General features: G+C 32.7%; 2 protein-coding genes across 8 annotated transcripts in view; one reads left to right on the top strand and one right to left on the bottom strand.

Annotated features, from left to right (window-relative positions):
* Positions 1 to 6,491: 6,491 nt before the first annotated feature.
* The window catches only part of LOC134692096 (YEATS domain-containing protein 4-like), a 32,609-nt gene continuing 19,054 nt past the window's right edge, over positions 6,492 to 20,046 (bottom strand). For all 7 annotated transcript variants that reach the window (XM_063552490.1, XM_063552484.1, XM_063552487.1 and 4 more), the window contains exons 4-8: positions 15,983 to 16,049; positions 12,769 to 12,863; positions 12,219 to 12,311; positions 8,489 to 8,576; positions 6,492 to 7,346 (exon numbers count right to left, since the gene is read on the bottom strand). In XM_063552490.1, coding sequence (XP_063408560.1) covers positions 7,162 to 7,346; positions 8,489 to 8,576; positions 12,219 to 12,311; positions 12,769 to 12,863; positions 15,983 to 16,049 — 528 coding nt within the window. In that variant the 3' untranslated portion in view covers positions 6,492 to 7,161. The remainder of the gene's footprint in view (positions 7,347 to 8,488; positions 8,577 to 12,218; positions 12,312 to 12,768; positions 12,864 to 15,982; positions 16,050 to 20,046) is intronic.
* Positions 16,716 to 19,399, top strand: LOC134692095 (uncharacterized). Its single transcript, XM_063552483.1, has 2 exons — positions 16,716 to 17,054; positions 17,684 to 19,399. The coding sequence occupies exons 1-2, from the start codon at positions 16,797 to 16,799 to the stop codon at positions 18,938 to 18,940; spliced, it is 1,515 nt and encodes a 504-aa protein (XP_063408553.1). The 5' UTR covers positions 16,716 to 16,796; the 3' UTR covers positions 18,941 to 19,399.

Below are 20,046 nucleotides of genomic sequence, written 5' to 3'. Positions count from 1 at the left end.
ACATTGCAAAGTTTTTTTTTCTTTCAAGTGCCGAAGTGGAATATGTCCGTCGGGCATGTCGAGCGTAGCTAGTAACCAAGTTGAAAGTCCGACTGCAAAAGTGGAAGATCGCAGACCTCGGACCACCGCTAATTTGAACCCCTGACTGCAAATTAAAAGATACGAAATTTTCGTCTTCTAATTTAAAATTGCCGCCAACAGCGTGAACAGTTGAACTTATTTTAATAGACTACTGATGACGTAGCTGACTACGTATTAACGACAAACAATATTCCTACGACTTTTGCCATTTGGGAAATCTACTTGTCTTCAGAGATTTTCGGCAATTAAATATTTCATACATTTGTTCTTTGACATCGATCTTAGCCAAAAGCTCAGGGGATAATAAACTACATGAGGATTCCTAATGTACTTTACTTCCTATGTGCGACTTCAAAACTTTTTGGTTTTTCGACGATCAATTAAGGTTTTTCTTGTCATTTTTTTGTAATCCAGAATTAAAAGTATGAAAAAACTGTCCAAATAGTTATAAATAACCTCATATCTAGCTAGATAATAACACTGGCACGTATCTCAGCATTTATTGGGATGAACCCAAATCTAGGGTGTTCCCATAAGGCAGCTTTACAGCCTAAAAATATGTTATTTAGTCTAAGTTTATGATAAATAAATCTATCATCTTTATATATATCAAACATCTAATATATAAGTGCCTATAAATAGCAGCACATGACATACAAATCTAGGGGAGTGTGGATTTATCAGTACAGAGATTAATTCAATTACACAAATAAAATTATAGATTGCCTAACAATGTAATTTTATCAAACTATTAAGTATGTAAATATAAGAATGGTTAAAATATTTACAAAATTATGAAAATAAACTCAATAGTTTATCAAGCGTGCATCTATCCAGGTGAAATCGGAGGTAGATGATAAGAAACTTTTGCAGCTCAATGTAGATGTTGCACTTGAATTTAGCTGCCTTAAAAATAAGAAAATTTTGCAGCTCAATGTATATGTTGCACTTTGAATTAGCTGCCTTGAAAATACATAATTGGTAGTTGAAGTTAGCAACGTCCATTGGCCAATATAACGGAATAAAAAGGACGATGCTTTGTATTAACTTATTCTTTATCTTTCCTGTATCTTTTCTCGTCTTTTTCGTTAAGATAGTTATCAAAAGTACCAGGATTATAATTTTTTACGCCAGACGCGCGATTGACCAAAATATTTCCTAAAATATTTGAAGACAATTAACGTTATGTTTACTGCATATTGTACATTCAAAAATATTTGTGTGCATTCATCATGTTCATATTTGTGTTGTTGAGGCCACAACTTTTTTTTTCTGATTTCAGTAATTAGTTAGCAAAGGTACCAGGTTATAATTTAATACGCCAGGCGCGCGTTTCGTCTACATAAGACTCATCAGTGACGCTCAGATCAAAATAGTTAAAAAGCCAAATAAATACAAAGTTGAAGACCATTGATGATCCAAAATTCCAAAAAGTTGTGCCAAATACGGCTAATGTAATCTACTCCTGGGGTACGAAAATCCTTAGTTTTTCGAAAAATTCAAAGTTTTGTCAACAGAAAATTTAGAAAAATGACCATATAATTGATATACATGTCAACACCGAAGTGCTGACTACTGGGCTGGTGATACCCTCGGGGACGAAACGTCCACCAGCAGTAGCATCGACACAGTGGTGTAAATAGTTATCAAAAGTACCAGGATTATAATGTTTTACGCCAGACGCGCGTTTTTTTGTAAACAGAAAATTTATAAAAATGACCATACAATTGATATACATGGGCTGTTGATACCCTCGGGGACGAAACGTCCACCAGCAGTGGCATCGACCAAGTGGTGTAAATAGTTATCAAAAGTACCAGGATTATATTTTTTACGCCAGACGCGCGTTTCGTCTACATAAGACTCATCAGTGACGCTCAGATCAAAATAGTTAAAAAGCCAAATAAATACAAAGTTGAAGAGCATCCGGTTCTAAAGTGTGGAGTTGGTGGATCCAAAAGTGTACGATGAACGATGGTTATTGAGCCGAATATTAAATTTGTCTTCAGCTACCCTTCCCCTTCATGAATGTGACCTACCGAATTAGACTATTTACCGGATTTGTAATCACATAAGCAACACGACGGGTGCCACATGTGGAGCAGGATCTGCTTACCCTTCCGGAGCACCTGAGATCACCCCTAGTTTTTGGTGGGGTTCGTGTTTATTCTTTAGTTTTCGATGTTGTGTCATGTGTTCTTTTGTTTTTCTGTTTGTCGTTTTCATTTTTAGCCATGGCGTTGTCAGTTTGTTTTAGATTTATGAGTTTGACTGTCCCTTTGATATCTTTCGTCCCTCTTTTGTCCATTGTTTCTCCCACAGACTGAATGCCACAAGTGTCACATGTCAATATATTATTAATATATAAATTGAGTTCTCCGTTTTACAGTTGGAATTTGAGTAGATGGTATAATTTTGTTTAGTAACGGAGCTGATGAAAGAACTGCTTGTATTGGCAGCTTTACAACACAAACAATTCACAAGTTGAAAAACTGTGTGAACGATCGACCAAAGTCCGTTTTCAGAGACAAAGAGGTCATGAAATGTCTATCAACTCTTCATGATAAGTATGTTGTTGTTCCTGCGGACAAAGCTTCAAATAATATTGTCTTTGTATGTAAATCGTATTACTACGAATGTCTTGTAAAAGAATTGGGTATTGTACCCATATTTTGACTATTTTATTAATTGTAACTGTTTATTTAACGCATCATGTAAATGTAGCGGAATTTGATGAGACTGTTATTAAAGTGAGAGGGTTAGCGCTATAGAACCAGGTTTAATCCACCATTTTCTACATTTGAAAATGCCTGTACCAAGTCAGGAATATGACAGTTGTTGTCCATTCGTTTTTGATGCGTTTTGTTTTTTGATTTTGCCATGTGATTATGGACTTTCCAAATTGATTTTCCTCTGAGTTCAGTATTTTTGTGATTTTACTTTTTTCGACCACATTGTTTGTAGCAACCGGGAGACGGAGTAGGCTGCTTTGCTAATACAGATGTCGCTAATTGTCACGGATGTTTTTAGGTCTTCTGAAGGCCATGACTAGTGGTGATGAAAATACTTGTTTTAGATTTGAATCATTTTCTTTAATTTTCCAATGCTTCTGAACAATGGATGACACATTTTTGAAATCAAGATGGTAGGCGAGTACAAGTGACGTTCTGTTAGTTGCTTTATTTATTACTTTTTACTCTAGAAGTTCTTGGCGACTAGTTCTGTTTGCTCTTTCGAAATCGCTATCAATGATGTTGTTATTGTATCCTCGAACAACTAGATGTTTACTTAGTTGTCCAAGTCTAGCATTTTTCGTATTTTCAGTAGAGCATATACTCTTGATTCGCAATGCCTTGCTGAATGGGATACATGGGAGCAGTGTTTAGGATGGCAACTTTTAGGAGAAGGGAATTGATGTTTGTACGTTTGTTTGGTATGAAGGTCCGTTATAATGGTTCCGTTCTTGATGTAACTCGTAGTATCGAGGAAGTTTATTTTCTCCATAGATGATTCATATGTAAATTTTATTGAATGGTGGAAAGAGTTACTGTATTCTAGAAATTCATTTAGTTGTTCATGTGAATTTGTCCATTTGAAATCTATATCGTCAATAGAACGGAACCATGATAAGGGCTGGTATGGAGCACTAGCCAAGAGGCGTTTTTCAAGTTGGCCAATAAATATGTTAGCATATGACGAGGCATTGTTTGTGCCCATACTAGTACCGTCTATCTGGAGATAGTGTTTTTCAGTGAAAGAGAAGTTGTTATTCTCCAGTACTAGTTTCAGAAGTGTAACAAGGCACTCAGGAGGATTTTTTTCACTACGAGTGTTCAATGCCTCTTCACACGCTGCTATTCCTTCGTCTTGTGGAATGTTGGTATATAAAGAAGACACGTTCATGGATGCAAGTATAGTATTGCTTGGTAAATGATTGAGGCTTTCCATTTTGTTTAAATAGTCAGTTGTGTCTTGAATGAATGATGGTAGTTCTGTCACATGAGGTCTTAGATGATGGTCTACAAATTCTGATATCTTTTCAGTTGGATGACTATTCGCTGACACAATTGGTCGACCTGGATTGTCCGTTTTATGTATTTTAGGCAACATATAGAATCTTCCGGTCTTTGCTTCGTTCTCAAGAGGTCGGAGATAATCAAAGGTGTCATTGTCTATATACTTTTTGTCGAACATCTCTTGAAGGATGGTGTTGATCCTTCGAATTGTATTTAGCGTTGGGTCTGTTGTTAATTGTTTATAAAAATGGAGTAAGAAAGTTTGCGATAACCCTCTGCTAAAGAATCTGTTTTATTCATGACAACCTCAGCGCCCCCTTTGACGGCAGGTTTTATTACAATATCCTCTTGATCTTTTAACGCTTTCAAAGCTATACTTTATGTCTTTGATAAATTATAATTTCTTGTATTTGTTATACAGGACTTTATATCAGACCTCACGGTGTTAATGAATGACTCCAAGTTATCATTTTAACTCTTTAGTGGTTTCCATGAACTTTTTTTCCTAAATTTTGGGATGGGCGTGACTTCTTCATTGGTGTCAGTATCTGAATCTGTTAATCCGTCTTCTTCAAGGTTTTAAATATAATACTACTGCATCGAGTGTAATTAGATATTGATCCACTCGAGACAGTTACATTTTCAATTTAAAACGCGAGGCTTGCCCAAGTGTTTTAAATATTTCAAATTTAACTGTCGAGAGTGGATAAATATCGTATTACACAAGATTTGGTGGTGGAATCTGTTTCTCTAATGATTTTCTAACATTATGCAGGTAAACTTATTCCTTCTTTTCGAATGATCTGCAAAAGATGTGTTCTTTCTATTTGAGGTCATCAGGCATGGTTGTCTTTTTATGCCGTCACAATAGGAAATTCAGAGAAAAGCAAGAAAATTTGACGTCATAATCGGATTTTAACCAATGAAGTACTGAGATCAAACAAACCACACGTTGATTAAATTTTTTTGATCAGGCATTTTATACAATGGGTGCAGAAAGGGATAAATTGACAAAGAATTAGAGAAATTTGTGTATTCAATTATGAGGTCAAATATTTGTATATTAAGAGCTAGATGTATATTGCAGGGTTCTGTAACATTATGTAAGACTGAGGTTGATAAGTATTGTGGTCAATTTGATTGACAGTTTAGGAGGTGGGGCATTGTAATAAAAGGTTTACCTTGTCTCTAATTGTTTAGTGATAATGACAGTTGTCAATCATACTAGTGTTGTATCAATACCCAATTACCTAATCAAAATGTTTAAAAAACAAGAATGTGTCCAAAGTACACGGATGCCCCACTCGCACTATCCTTTTCCATGTTCCATGGACCATGAAATTGGGTAATAATCTAATTTGGCATTAAAATAAGAAAGATTATACTATAGGGAACATATTTCAAGTTGATTGGACTTCAATTTTATCAAAAACAACCTTGACCAAAAACTTTAACCTGAAATTCCCACTTTCATTTTCTATGTTCAGTGGACCGTGAAATTGGGGTCAAAAGTCTAATTTGGCTTAAAAATTATAAAGATCATATCATAAGCAACAAGTGTATAAAGTTTCAAGTTGATTGGACTTCAGCTTCATCAAATAAAATTGAGAATGGAAATGGAGAATGTGTCAAAGAGACAACAACCCGACCAAATAAAAAACAACAGCAGAAGGTCACCAACAGGTCTTCAATGTAACAAGAAATTCCCGCACCCAGAGGCGTCCTTCAGCTGGCCCCATAACAAATATATACTAGTTCAGTGACAATGAACGCCATACTAATTTCCAAATTGTACACAAGAAACTAAAATTAAAATAATACAAGACTAACAAAAGCCAGAGGCTCCTGACTTGGGACAGGTGCAAAAATGCGGCGGGGTTAAACATGTTTGTGAGATCTCAACCCTCCCCCTATACCTCTTACCAATGTAGAAAAGTAGACTTCAGCTTCATCAAAAACTACCTTGACCAAAAACTTTAACCTGGTAACTAATGGATGCACAGACGGAATAACAGACGAACGAACAGAGCCACAGACCAGAAAACATTATGCCCCTCTACTATCATAGGTGGGGCATAAAAAAAGCCTGCACATCAACACACATTAATGACATACATTCTTGAATGAACTGCTCCAATAATATACCCGTTTTTTCAGTTTATGTACTATGTGCACATACATTTACATGAGAACAATAGGGAACTATATTTCAGTGTGAATACATTTACTATCAGTAGCTAACCTGTCGTGTTAAAAGGGGGGGCGGTGCTTTAATAAAGATTTAGAACAAGTTCTAATCTTTCCAAAAACCTGTTTGCAAGAAAGACTTATTCTGCCATAAATGACTTCCAAGAACTAAAGCAGGGGCAAACAATTATAACAGTACAATGGCCATTAATATTGTATCATCATTTATTTTCAGTTGGCACATTTTCTCTTTTATCCTCACAAACAGAACACAATACTCATAAATATTAAACAATGATATCATGAAACAATGTGACACTATCATGCTATACCCATAGATTTTGATTAATCTCCCTTTTCTGCTGAATATTATTTTTTTGAAGTAAAAAAAACATTTAAAGATTGGTTTGTTGGTGATAATCTCCACTTTCAGCTTTTATTTGTGAAGGAAGCCCTTAAAAAAACATCGTCCTTCAGTGACAAAACTGCAATTATAATTATAGTCAAAAAGATTACAGTTTAATGGTATCATGTGATGGCATTTTTTTTTAACTATTATTTAGTTTCTTTTTTTACTTTGTTGCCTGATAATATCAAATGAGACATTAAAAAAAAACTACATTAAGTCAACATTGCCTCAAATATTTGCAAATGATCAAATCTATACTTTTCAAGTTGTAATTTGTTTGGAAGCAGTTCTTCCATTATTCATCTTCCGACATCTTTTATCGGTTCATCTATTTACAATTAACTATGTTGAACTTCCATTATAATTCACACAATCATTTTGTCAAAGCTTATGCTTCTGACTGTTAAAATATTGAACACATCCAGTGGTAATTAGTTTCACACTAAATTATGTAACATTTGCACTAAGTTACGTCACAGCTTCTACAAGCTCTTCTATGTTAATATGTTCGTCTACTTTTGATAATTCGTCTTTGAGTTTTTGTATCATTTCTTTCCTTTGTTTAAGTCTTTCATTTAATTCTTGGATTTCATATTGGATTTTGTTCTTTGCTGATACAATGTTCTGCTTTGTCTTTTCTTTCTTTTCCTCAACTGAAAAAGTAATAAATATAAAAGCTATATGAATATTTTCTGCATAATCCAAAATATGGACCCAAAGCCTACTTTGGCTTTATTTTTGGAAGTTTCCATCATGTTAATGTATATGTATTTCAACAAAGTTAGAAGGTTTTCATTTTTTGTGGAGTACTATTTACATTTTAAATGGACTAATTATATAAACAATAAAGAAAAAAACAATGAAGGGGTTCAGCAATACAAACTCTACCATAAAATTATCTTAAAAAATCCCATTATGCAATTCAATGACATAGGGGCCACAACAGTAATTTAGTTGCTTTGAACTCACCTAACCACCCAGTGGAAACCCAGACAACTCAAAATGTTTTTATTCCTCTTTTATTTTTTAAAAACATTTTTTTCTGATTTTCAGAAACCTGGCTGTCAGATCTGATTTTGTTTTAAATGAGCCTGGATGTTCCATATCTAGACTCAACCTTCAATGGAATCAAGATTAAGTTCCAAAAGGTGTACAAGACGTCTTCTTTGAAATGTAGTCTACTTATGGTAATAAAAGATCATATTAACTACCACAAGTTTAACCAAAATTCGTCTGATGTTGTAAAATGTGTAAACGAAAGTGTAAAAACTTGTGCATACAAATTGTACAATGATGAAATGTGGAATAGCGTCCCTAATAATATTCAAGACAAAAAAAACTCTATTGTACTCACACAGGAATTTGTACCATGTTGATAATTTATAAATTATCCTTCATTATACATTCTAATGCAACATTGTTTGTAACGTTCATTTTGATTGGATAAAGTCACTTATTTACAAGGCATCAATTGACAATTGATGCTATGGGATGTACGCACAAGCGCAGACAGCATATGACAGATTATAAATACATGTTTAACGTTGTTTTCTGTCACTTTTATTAGAATGGAGATAACAATATTGTATTTTAATCTCAGACGGCATCAATTGGGGATTTGATGGTCGCAAATACCCGTTTACTGTCACCACTTATCATGTTATATCTAACTCTTAGTAAAAATTTCACAACAATATTTTATTCATACATCATCCTAGTAAGGGATCTTTAACAGTGATAGTGGTTTTGTTAAATCTTCTAAGACATGTGTCAGATTAGTTCTTATTCTACTTACAATCAGTTTCATGTTTATAAGATCCCATAGAAATAGGTCGGAGACTTTGTAATATGTTTTGCATCATAACTGTTGGATCTTGGAATACCTTAAATGTAAAAAAATAAACATTAAAAGTATATTAACATATACCTCTCTTTGATACAAACAGCAAATATGCCTATTAGGCAAAGAAAAAAAGAGTTAAATAGCTGGTTCAGGACAGAGTTATTGTACTTTGTCTACAAAAAGAGTCCCTAATATGAACAGTGTATAACTTTCAAATTTTATTTTTATTTATATATCATCCAAATTTCTTTCTTTACATAATATGCAAAAAACATTGCAAAGAGAGGTTGAAATAACATGGAAAAAATTTGGAGCATAAAGGACTAGGGGCTATAAGGACCATTTTTGGCCCCAACCCCAAATTTCATTTAATTTGTCATGTTGTAAGTCTATACCGTAGACCTTCTGAAAATAATCGAATTTTGGGTCTAGCTCGTTTATTCTGTTGCCTAGCAACCACTAAAATGGCAGAGTTAACCCCATCAAATATGATTATTATACAGCTTTAATATATATCTATGTTTGAAATTGAACCTGTTCAGCATGTAGTGAACTTTACACTTGTACACTATTTAAATATTACATAATTAATTGAACATTTGTGCCAAATTCACTGTTGTTTCTCCCTAGCAACATATATGTGCCCATGACAACCGCGATTTGTTTTCTATTTACAAGATTTTATTTTAAATATATTGAGACAGAAAGGCAATTTAAGATGTAAATCGTAAAAAGAAACGAACTCCAAGGTAAATATTAAGGGGGAAAGCAATATTGAAACACCAACAAACAAAACAAAACACCGGGTATTGCTGATATATACAGATTGTGCGTCTGATGCTGAGTTGGGTCTCACTTATCAGCGACAAGAAGAATAATACAAAGACAAGACCCATTTAGAGCTAAGAAATCTTAATATTGATTATCTTAAATAAATAGATACAGACACATGCATTAAAGGGTGTTTTCAAAAGTCAGTGTATTTCCATGACAGTAGTTATGTTTCCGAAAGGGATTGGGTTTGAAGGGGGGCACTTCTATTTAGAACTTTTTAAGCTTGAATAAGTGAAAAGTTGAGAAAACTATCAGATATATATGATATAACTTTTTTTCCTACGCAATTTATGAAAAGGTATATATTTTTAAAATGTAAAACTGGGTAAGGTGACAAAACAGCAGCACCCCCTATCAATTAAGTATTGAAGTACACCCCCTCCCCCTCTAGACTTATGTAAAGTATCGTTAGGGTTGACTTTTCGAAATTCATCTTATTTTTATAATCTATTTCAGTCGTCCAGACTTATAACTGTATCATTCTATAGAATTACAAAACTGGAACATGCTTCTATATCAAATAAATCTGTATTCTTAGATTTTTTCTATATTCATTATATATATATATTATTTGTTTTATTGTAGTTTTTGTCAATGTGACTAGTTTACTTTTCGCCTTCACTAATCTTAGTGTCGCATGAATTGGTCTTTGATCATCATGACAATATTCATTATATATTCGTCAAAATTATTGAAAACAAGAATGTGTCTTTAGTACATGGATGCCCAAATCACAAGACTAACAATGGCCAGGAAATCCTAGGTAAGGATTGGTCCAAAATATCGGCAGATTTAAACATGTTATTTTTGCGATTTCAAACCCCCTCTCCCTTTACCTCTAGGCAAAGTAGAAAAAAATCAAACGCACAATACACACAGTAAAATTTACTTAAAAAAAAGTCTGAGTCTGATGTCAGATTCAACTACCTTGACCAAACACTTTAACCTGAAGCGAGACACAAGGACAATCAGATGAACAGACTGACAAACGCACGGACGAACAGACGCATAGACCAGAAAACATAATGTCCACAAATGGGGCCTAACAACAAAGCCGGGTCACATTTAAAAATTTACACTTCATTTTTACGCATGATTATAAAACTATTCAAAACATAACCTTTAAAAAGGTAACAGACATGTAGTATGCTTACAGACTTCAGGCTCTTGTTTCTATGCATGGAAAGGTCAATTATCCATATATATAAATATACATTTGCAAATTTACAGATCTTACATTGTTGGGTTGATGTTGACCCCCTAAACATTAAATTATCCATGTATTGAGTTAGAGCATATAGAATTTTCTATAATTTTGATATAATTTGTCTTAAAGAAGTACTGTAAAAAATCTTTTAAGAATGTAGCTGGTGCAACTTTTTTAATTTGTATTTTTTGTCTTAAAGAAGTTCACTACGAAATAACTGTGTTATCGGGCAAGCTGACAAACTCATTGACATACAAAAGATGTTCATTTCAAACAACAAAATAAACTGTTTTCAGTGATAACTTTTTTCTATGACATTATCTTGACAAATTTAACCTTTCAACATGTTCAATGTCCAATATTCACTACATAACAAACAGTGTATTGTATGTTCAATACATTAACTATGCCAGATTTAATTATATATTCTTTTAAATATGAACCTAACAATCTGTAAATTAATGTATGTGTCAGAAATGAGTATCCATGAAAGGGGTAGTTTTTTCTGTGAGGACTATTACACTGTGACCTAGCACTTTCAAATGAAACTTGATGATTTGCTTCAGTCCAAAGCAGGTTTAATCAAGTAAATCTCCTGAATTTGCCAGATATACTTGCCACTGGATATAAAACAGCCTTAAATAGATTAATTACCATGAGATTTTTAATTATATCAGTGTTTGTGGTGCACAGATGGAAATGAGAAAATCTACTAGTTCTAAAAGCATTATCTGAAATTTATAGAGCCATCATTTGGAATTCTCCCTTTATGATAGATGAAAACCACCAAGGTTTCATAAAGTTGTTCATCTCAGGATATATAATCATTTTTCAGATATATCCTTACATTTCATCAGAATTCTCCATTTCAGAATCTAATGCATCCTGGGTAATATTTTTAAAAGCATACACCAAAGCGTTTTGATTGGTTTAAAACATTATAAACAATGGAAATTCAACCAATGACGTAACGTTATTTTCACTTTGGGGTACGAACAATGAAATTACCCATGATGATTTAGATTCTGAAACGGTCAATTCTGACTAAAGATATCTGAAGAGGAGACCAGGGACTCACTTTTTATGGCCATGGTGAGTGCATCTATGAAAAGATGAAATTTTATTTATATGATATATACCAGTAATTACAGTCTCCATGACAAAAGGAAATGACATCAAATTTTGATTATTTTTAACTTTTGTTATTTTAAAATGATGATCTATGTGCTCAGTAGATACAACATTTTACAATTTTGATGCACCTTTGGACTCACAAGTTTTGAATACTATGAGTCCAGACAGATTTTCATTAGTCCAGGCCTTGAAGGCATAAATCTTTGCTAGATGCTCTGAGCACAAAAATCATGCTTGAAACATAAAATCAAGCAATTTGATTGGTTGATTTTCGAGTCTGAGTACAAAAATCATGCTCGAAAGTTTTATGACCATGAGGCCAGGCCTTGAAGGCATAAAACTTTGCTCAGTGCTCGGAGCACAAAAATCATGCTCGAAACATGAAATCCAGCAATTTGATTGGTTGATTCTCGAGTCTGAGTACAAAAATCATGCTCGAAAGTTTTATGACCATGAGGCCAGGACTCATGGACTCGCCTTTGTGAGAACACTGACTTATTGACCTACCAGTTCATCGTAAAATTCTACAACTAATGATTTCTTTCCCAACATGATGTCTGTTTCACTCTGGAAGAGCTTCAAAAGATGATACAAAGTCACCTAAAAAAGAAATAAATTGATGAGCGAGAATAAAATTCTAAAGTGATTGAGTTAAGCTTTGAAAAAGTTTAATGCAACCAGTATAAGTTATTTTCTTTCTCATAATAAGTTTGAATTCTACAGTTATAAAGAAAGATTTTTTAAACTTTATTTTTTATTTGTTATTCCAAAGTAAATTTATTTGTACTACTAAGCAAATGCTGAGTGTATTAAACTCAACTAGTAATTAGTGAAATAAATTCACTTTAATATGAATCTATTCTTAGGACTGTTTCATTTAAACATGCATAGTACTAAGGGAGACAACTAGAATAATGCTTATGAAACCCTCTCACCAGGCAACTTCAGGATTTCTCTCACACCTTGATTTTACAAAAACAGCCACCAATAGATGGGATTCAGAAATTCCTTCCCAAAGTCCCATGAAGGTTTTAAATGCCTAAATGTCAATACTTACAGGTCTTTCATTTGGATCGTTGAAATAAATCTTGATAACCACTTCAAATTCTCCCCAGCCTGTCTCTGTTACTTCATATGGAGGCTTAGTTATTACTGAAAATACAACATTAAAGATAATAAACACAAATTATAATGCAAATAAAACCAGATGCTCCGCAGGGCGTAGCTTTATACGACCGCAGAGGTTGAACCCTGAACGGTTGGGGCAAGTATGGACACAACATTCAAGCTGGATTCAGCTCTAAATTTGGATTGTGATTAAATAGTTGACACAGCATAGGTTTCTGACACAGAATGAATGTGTTCTAATGAAATTGATTTTTTTTCTCTTAGAGCAATTCACTATGCTGTTGAATATTATTCCTCTCAAAAAAATGTTTGAAGAAATTTTCTTTTATTTATGAAATTTCAAATGAGAAAATTGAACCCAATTTTTTTAATCACATCCCCCTTTCCCTTATTCCAAAACTAATCTCAATTAAAATTTCTAATGGAGTTTGCAACAATTACTACTCATTTAAATACATCATAAAATATTAAGATGTAAAAAAACTGCTTGTTATCACTGAATGGTAAAGATTATTTTAATTTATCAGTTGGTAGTAAAAAGTGAATATACATTGTATATTGTATATATAACAAAGATTTAAGTTGATTCTGGACAAAGAAAGATAACTCCAAATAAAAAAATTCTTACAATTAGATATTTCTTGCTTACTATTCTGGACAAAGAAAGATAACTCTAATTAAAAACAAAATTGCTATTTCACAATATTTTGCAATAAGATATTTCTTGCCATTGCGCAATACTGTGCAATTGAAAAGACTTGCTATTGCACAAAACTTAATATAATAATTTTAAATCCTGATTTGGACCAACTTGAAAACTGGGCCCATGATCAAAAATCTAAGTACATGTTTGGATTCAGCATATCAAAGAACCCCAAGATTTCAATTTTTGTTAAAATCAAACTAAGTTTAATTTTGGACCCTTTGGACTTTAATGTAGACCAATTTGATAACAAGACCAAAAATGAGGAATCTACATACACAGTTAGATTTGGCATATCAAAGAACCCCATTTATTCAATTTTTGATGAAATCAAACAAAGTTTAATGTTGGACCCCAATTTGGACCAACTTGAAAACTGGGCCGATAATCAAGAATCTAAGTACATTTTTAGATTCAGCATATCAAAGAACCCAACTGATTAATTTTTTGTCAAAATCGAACGAAGTTTAATTTTGGACCCTTTGGACCTTAATGTAGACCAATTAGAAAACGGGACCAAAAGTTAAAAATCTACATACACAGTTAGATTCGGCATATCAAAGAACCCCAATTATTCAATTTTGATGAAATCAAACAAAGTTTAATTTTGGACCCTTTGGGCCCCTTATTCCTAAACTGTTGGGACCAAAACTCCCAAAATCAATACCAACCTTCCTTTTGTGGTCATAAACATTGTGTTTGAATTTCATTATTTTCTATTTACTTAAACCAAAGTTATTGTGCGAAAACCAAGAATAATGCTTATTTGGGCCCTTTTTTGGCCCCTAATTCCTACACTGTTAAAACCAAAACTCCCAAAATCAATCCCAACCTTTCTTTTGTGGTCATAAACCTTGTGTCAAAATTTCATAGATTTCTATTAACTTAAACTAAAGTTATAGTGCGAAAACCAAGAAAATGCTTATTTGGGCCCTTTTTGGCCCCTAATTCCTAAAATGTTGGGACCAAAACTCCCAAAATCAATACCAACCTTCCTTTTGTGGTCATACACCTTGTGATAAAATTTTACAGATTTATATTCACTTTTACTTAAGTTAGAGTGCGAAAACTAAAAGTATTCGGACGACGACGACGACGACGACGACGACGCCAATGTGATAGCAATATACGACGAAAATTTTTTCAAAATTTGCGGTCGTATAATAATTGTTGGACATGTGCTTTTTTGTACATTTTCATTTTTTCTGCATGTCATCTAACAAACTAGTAATTAAATTAAGAAATTACACTCAATACTGACAAAATTGTTATGTATATGTGATTTATATTTATTCATTTCGTCTATTATCAAAATTTCCATTGTCAACTGATAAAATGAGTACTTTAAATTCAGAAATAATTGTGTGTATTCATTACAATAATTGTTCGACAATCCACAAATATGTGAGTTTAAATATCATGATTATTGGAAACTTCAGAACTACTGACTCAAAAAAATTTATAAAATGTAGATTATATTTTTGCAACACCTTTCTTGTTACATTTTTGTAATTTTGCAATAATAAAAAGTATTGCAAAAATTTCTGGAATAAAAGTAAATAGATTCTTGTTCATCAGGCGTATCAAATTATAAGCCTGGTACCTTTGATAACTATTTACATCACTGGGTCTATGACTCTGCTGGTGGACGTTTTGTCCCCGAGGGTATCACCAGCTGGGCCCAGTAGTCAGCATTTCAGTGTTGTAATGAATATCAATTATATGGTAATTTTTACAATTTTACTATTTTCAAAAGTACGAGTATTCAAATTTTAAGGATTTTTTTATTCCAGACATAGATTATCCTCACATTTTTTGACACATGTTATTGGAATTTGGATTCCTTAAGGATCTTCAACTTCATGTTTATTTGGCTGTCAAACTTTTTTGATCTGAGTGTCACTGACAAGTTCTATGTAGACGAAATGTGTGTCAGGCGTATCAAATTATATAAGCCTGGTATCTTTGATTCTAATTACAAATGAATTATGCTGAAGGAGTTATTATTATGCTATTCTAAATTTCCCATCATTTTTTTTAAGTAGTATAAAGCAATCTTCGATTTATTTATTTTTATTTATTGCAATTATAATAATGGTAGAAATTTATTGTGAACCAAATAGAAGTTTTCCACAGCGTCATCTGCTCTTGGTCAAAGTATTTACACTTTTGTCTGTTCTATTGTCCCAATAATAAATAAAACAGCTACTGTTCTCTGTGTACCTTGACCAAGAACAGATTACTCTGTGGAAAACATTATTTGGCAGAGGCAAATCCAGCAATTTTAAAAAGGGGGGTCACAACCCAGGAGAAAGGGGGGGGATTCCAACTATATTGCCCCATCCAAATGTATTGATTGTTCAAAAATAGGGGGGAGGTTCCAACCCTTGACTGCCTTCTGGATCCCTCACTGACTTGGTTTGCAATTAAATATATTTACCTCTGTTGCAATTAGGATAACTGTCATGTAGTTTAAAATTTATTTTCTTCACATAAGCTGACATGTCCTGAAAAGAGAAATAGAAATGTTTCTATGTTGTGATGTTACACTTTGTTTCAGATGAGGGTGAAGGTTTGGTACTACTAAAACATTTAAACCTGCTGCATTTGTTTGCACCTGTTCTAAGTCAGGAATCTGTTGTTTAGTAGTTGTCGTTTGTCGATGTGGTTCACAAGTGTTTCTCATTTTTTATATAGATTAGACCATTGGTTTTCCCATTTGAATGGTTTTACAATAGTAATATTGTGGAACTTTATAGCTTGTTGATCTGTGTGAGCAAGGCTCTGTGTTGAAGACAATTCTTTGACCTATAATGGTTTAATCTTATAAATTTTGACTTGGAAGGAGAGTTGTCTCATTGGCACTTATACCACATCTTCTTATATTTATCAAAATTAAGACAAACAAAATAAGAAAATTAATAAACAGAGAACAGTGATAAATAATGATTTGTTTAGAATTATGATGTGTCATAAATGTATTTCATTATAATCATAGAAAAGGGTGTACATTCATGGGCTTAACAGTCAAATTTATCAAAATAGGCAGTCTGAAATATGTTTTTAAAAATATTTGTCATTTATGTTTTTATATACATGATATAGCCCTTTCCGATAACTAGGTTATCTTCCCTGAAATTTGGAACTCTCCAGTGAAAGGAGATAGTGGTAAAAGTGCTTCCGGTAGGTAACCGGCAAACTGAAACGTAACTGGTTGCACGGTGGATAAAGTCAGTTTATAGCGAGATATAGTCATGGGAAAACTATACTGTTGTGCAACAAATTGCCATAACTATAGTGACAAAAGCGTAAATGACAATACTGTGACTTTACATAGGTTTCCTGTAAATAGAAGACACAAATCTATATGGCAATGCCGTGTCAGTCGCAAACAATGGAAGCCAACAAGTTGTTCAAGGCTTTGTTCAGAGCATTTCATAACGAAGCGAGGTCCAACAAAAGATCACCCATTGCCTTCAATATTTGATCACAAGATATTTAAGACCACAAACGTAAGTATTTGCTGTGATTTCTAAACAATGTAAAAAGTTCTAATTGTCTATTTAAAATATTTTGATTTAAAAAGATGTCGGACGTTCACCAAACACATGTCTATAAATCATTTGTTTTAGTGTTTTTAAGAAATTAATTAAAAAGTTTTCGTTACAATACTGGTGTAATTTATTATAATTTCGTGTATATATGATTTCTATGGCAATATCAGATGCTTAAAGCCATAAAGGTGTCTATGTACAAAAATTAAAAAGTGTTATTTCATTTACATGACTTCAATCATCGTTTGCCCTGGGAATTTTATCTCCATCTTTTATTAGCCGGTATAGCATACACCGACCCAATTGAAAGAATAAGAAAAGCACATGTATCATATGGTTCTCTTTTTTAGTGCCTACATGTACACCCAGTACAATAATTAATATTGACACATATGCATCCTGAAGCATATTTTTGTATATGTATTCCATGACTTTATATATATATATATATATGTGTGTGTATTTAATCCTTCCATGACTTTATATATATATATATATATGTGTGTGTATTTAATCCTTAAAAGTTATGTAAATTAGCAGAATTTTGCTTCCCATACATGTATTTGATTTTGCCCTCCTTTTTTCAGTTTGATTCATCTTTTAAAGAATTTGAGGAAAACAATGATTGTACTAGTACTGAAGATGAAACAGATCGTGATATCATTTGTGATGGAAATGAAGAGGCAAATAATGGCATAGCTGATGATCCAAGTAAACATTTTTTCACTGTTGACAGTCCTTCTACTATTAATACTTCTGTTAGATTGAACGATTACTGTGGTTATATTGATCCATCACATATCAGCTCTAAACTTAATCAGGAAACACAATGCGGAAAAACATGTACTGGAACTTTAAATGACTTTAGTTCACAGACTGATACTTTAACAACAGAAAAAGAAAACCAACCTTATACTGTATACCCTATCACAGATGCTGAAGTAAATGCCACACTGCCATTTTTAACTATTGACGATATCAGTAGTGAGGAAGTTACATTTTATACAGGTTTACCTAATAAGCCGACATTTTATTTATTGTATGAACATATTATGTCAAATATAAAAATTGTTGAGCCAGAGACTGGAGGCAGACCTCAAAAACTTAGAGGTGTGGATGAATTATTTATGGTTCTAATGCGGTTGCGTCTGGGTTTACTTAATCAGGACTTGGCACGTCGTTTTAAAATTTCTGTTTCTACTTGTAGTAAAATATTTAACAAATGGATTGATTTAATGTATGAACATTTACATTTTCTTGTTGCCTGGCCTGATAGAGAAACTGTCAAATGTAATATGCCTGACAGTTTTAAAAGGAGGTATCCAAATTGTCGTGTAATTATAGATTGTACTGAAATATTCACAGAAACGCCACAGTCATTATCTAATAAAGGAAGAATGTACTCTGACTACAAGTCACATATGACATGGAAAGTTTTAATAGGAATAAGCCCGAATGGTGTGATTACTCATGTGTCTGACCTTTGGTCAGGTAGTATATCAGATAAACAAATAACAAAATCCAGTGGTCTTATTAACAAGTGTGATCCAGGCGATGCAATAATGGGGGATAAAGGATTTCTTATATCTGATATGTGTACTCCGAAAGGAATTTATCTCATAGTACCACCAACCAAAAAAAATGGTAAATTGACAAAACATGAAGTTGAAAAAACGAGGAGGATAGCTAATCTTAGAATACATGTTGAGCGTGCCATGGAAAGAATTAAAAACTTCCGTATAATACAAGGAGTAATGCCAATTTCCATGTCAGAAAAAGTTTCAAAGATTGTATTTATTGTTTGTGCTCTTTGCAATATGCTACCACCTCTTATTCAACAATAAGTTATAATTGTTTTACTTGTAAATACTTGTCACATGACTGTTTTCACTTTGTCCTTCTGTCAGTAAACAATTTTCAAATACACAAAAACTCCAAAAAGAAGTACATTGTATAAACAAATGTTTATTTATGACCCCAAATGAAACTTTGGATGTTCTACCTTCTATTTTGATATGCATATTAATTTGTGAAAAGGGAGCTACTTTCAGTAAATAAAAGGCCTATTTTTTGCATGTTTTGGTTAAAAATTAAAATGTTGATGAATATTTCTTTGTAAATACACAACCAACTTCAAAATATGGATGAAATTCTCTTAAATTGTACATGTATCTATTGATTTTGCAGTTATATACATGTATACATGTATAAAGTACATTTAATTTATCTAGTTCTATGATTTTAAGAAATGTTTACTTGTAGATACTGTTTACATATATGTATTATTAGCATGATATACAAGGAATAAATTAATATCAACATGATACAAATAAACATTTTTCAGCATTGATTGATCATTCATAGTATGTTGATTTTATAATACTAGGAGATGTGTTGTGATTGCAAATGAGAAAAGTATTCACCAGAAAACCAATGACATGTAGTTTGCCTTGAGAACTTCAATAATGAGCAAAACCCATATTCCATCATATCCAGAACATATCTAGCCAAACCATGCATTTACCTGTATAAATAAAATGATTTGTGGTTTATACATCTCTGACACAGAACAGCAATCATGACATCCTGATATCTAATATCAGTCACTGTACTTCACAAAATTGTATAGCTTTAAAGCCTTTTTTAATATTTGAACATGTTGAAGCACACCATGGTGAAAATCTTGTTTTAATGTAGGATAATTTGAACCTTTAATTGCAAATTATATTGTAGGGTTCAGATTTTTGGTGTTCATTCCAGAATAAATTTCTGACATGACAGTCTTTCAGGTTTACCCATTCTCAGACTTTTTCATTTTTATTTGATCAATTGACGTCCATGATTTTCCCTCTACAAATTGAAAAAAAGTTGTATACCACAATAAATTAAAAATGAATGAATCCACAGTAATTTATATGACTTTTCTTGTGTGCATTTCAGAAATACTATA

Source organism: Mytilus trossulus, chromosome 12, assembly GCF_036588685.1.
Source record: "Mytilus trossulus isolate FHL-02 chromosome 12, PNRI_Mtr1.1.1.hap1, whole genome shotgun sequence".
Lineage (NCBI taxonomy): Eukaryota > Metazoa > Mollusca > Bivalvia > Mytilida > Mytilidae > Mytilus > Mytilus trossulus.
Note: the sequence above shows the minus strand (reverse complement) of the source record. Positions and strands in the feature narration are given on the sequence as shown.

Coding starts and splice junctions, on each gene's coding strand:
- LOC134692095 (XM_063552483.1), top strand. CDS start 16,797: ATGGGAAAACTATACTGTTGTGCAACAAATTGCCATAACTATAGTGAC. Junction 17,055..17,683: donor AGATATTTAAGACCACAAAC/GTAAGTATTTGC, acceptor TCCTTTTTTCAG/TTTGATTCATCTTTTAAAGA.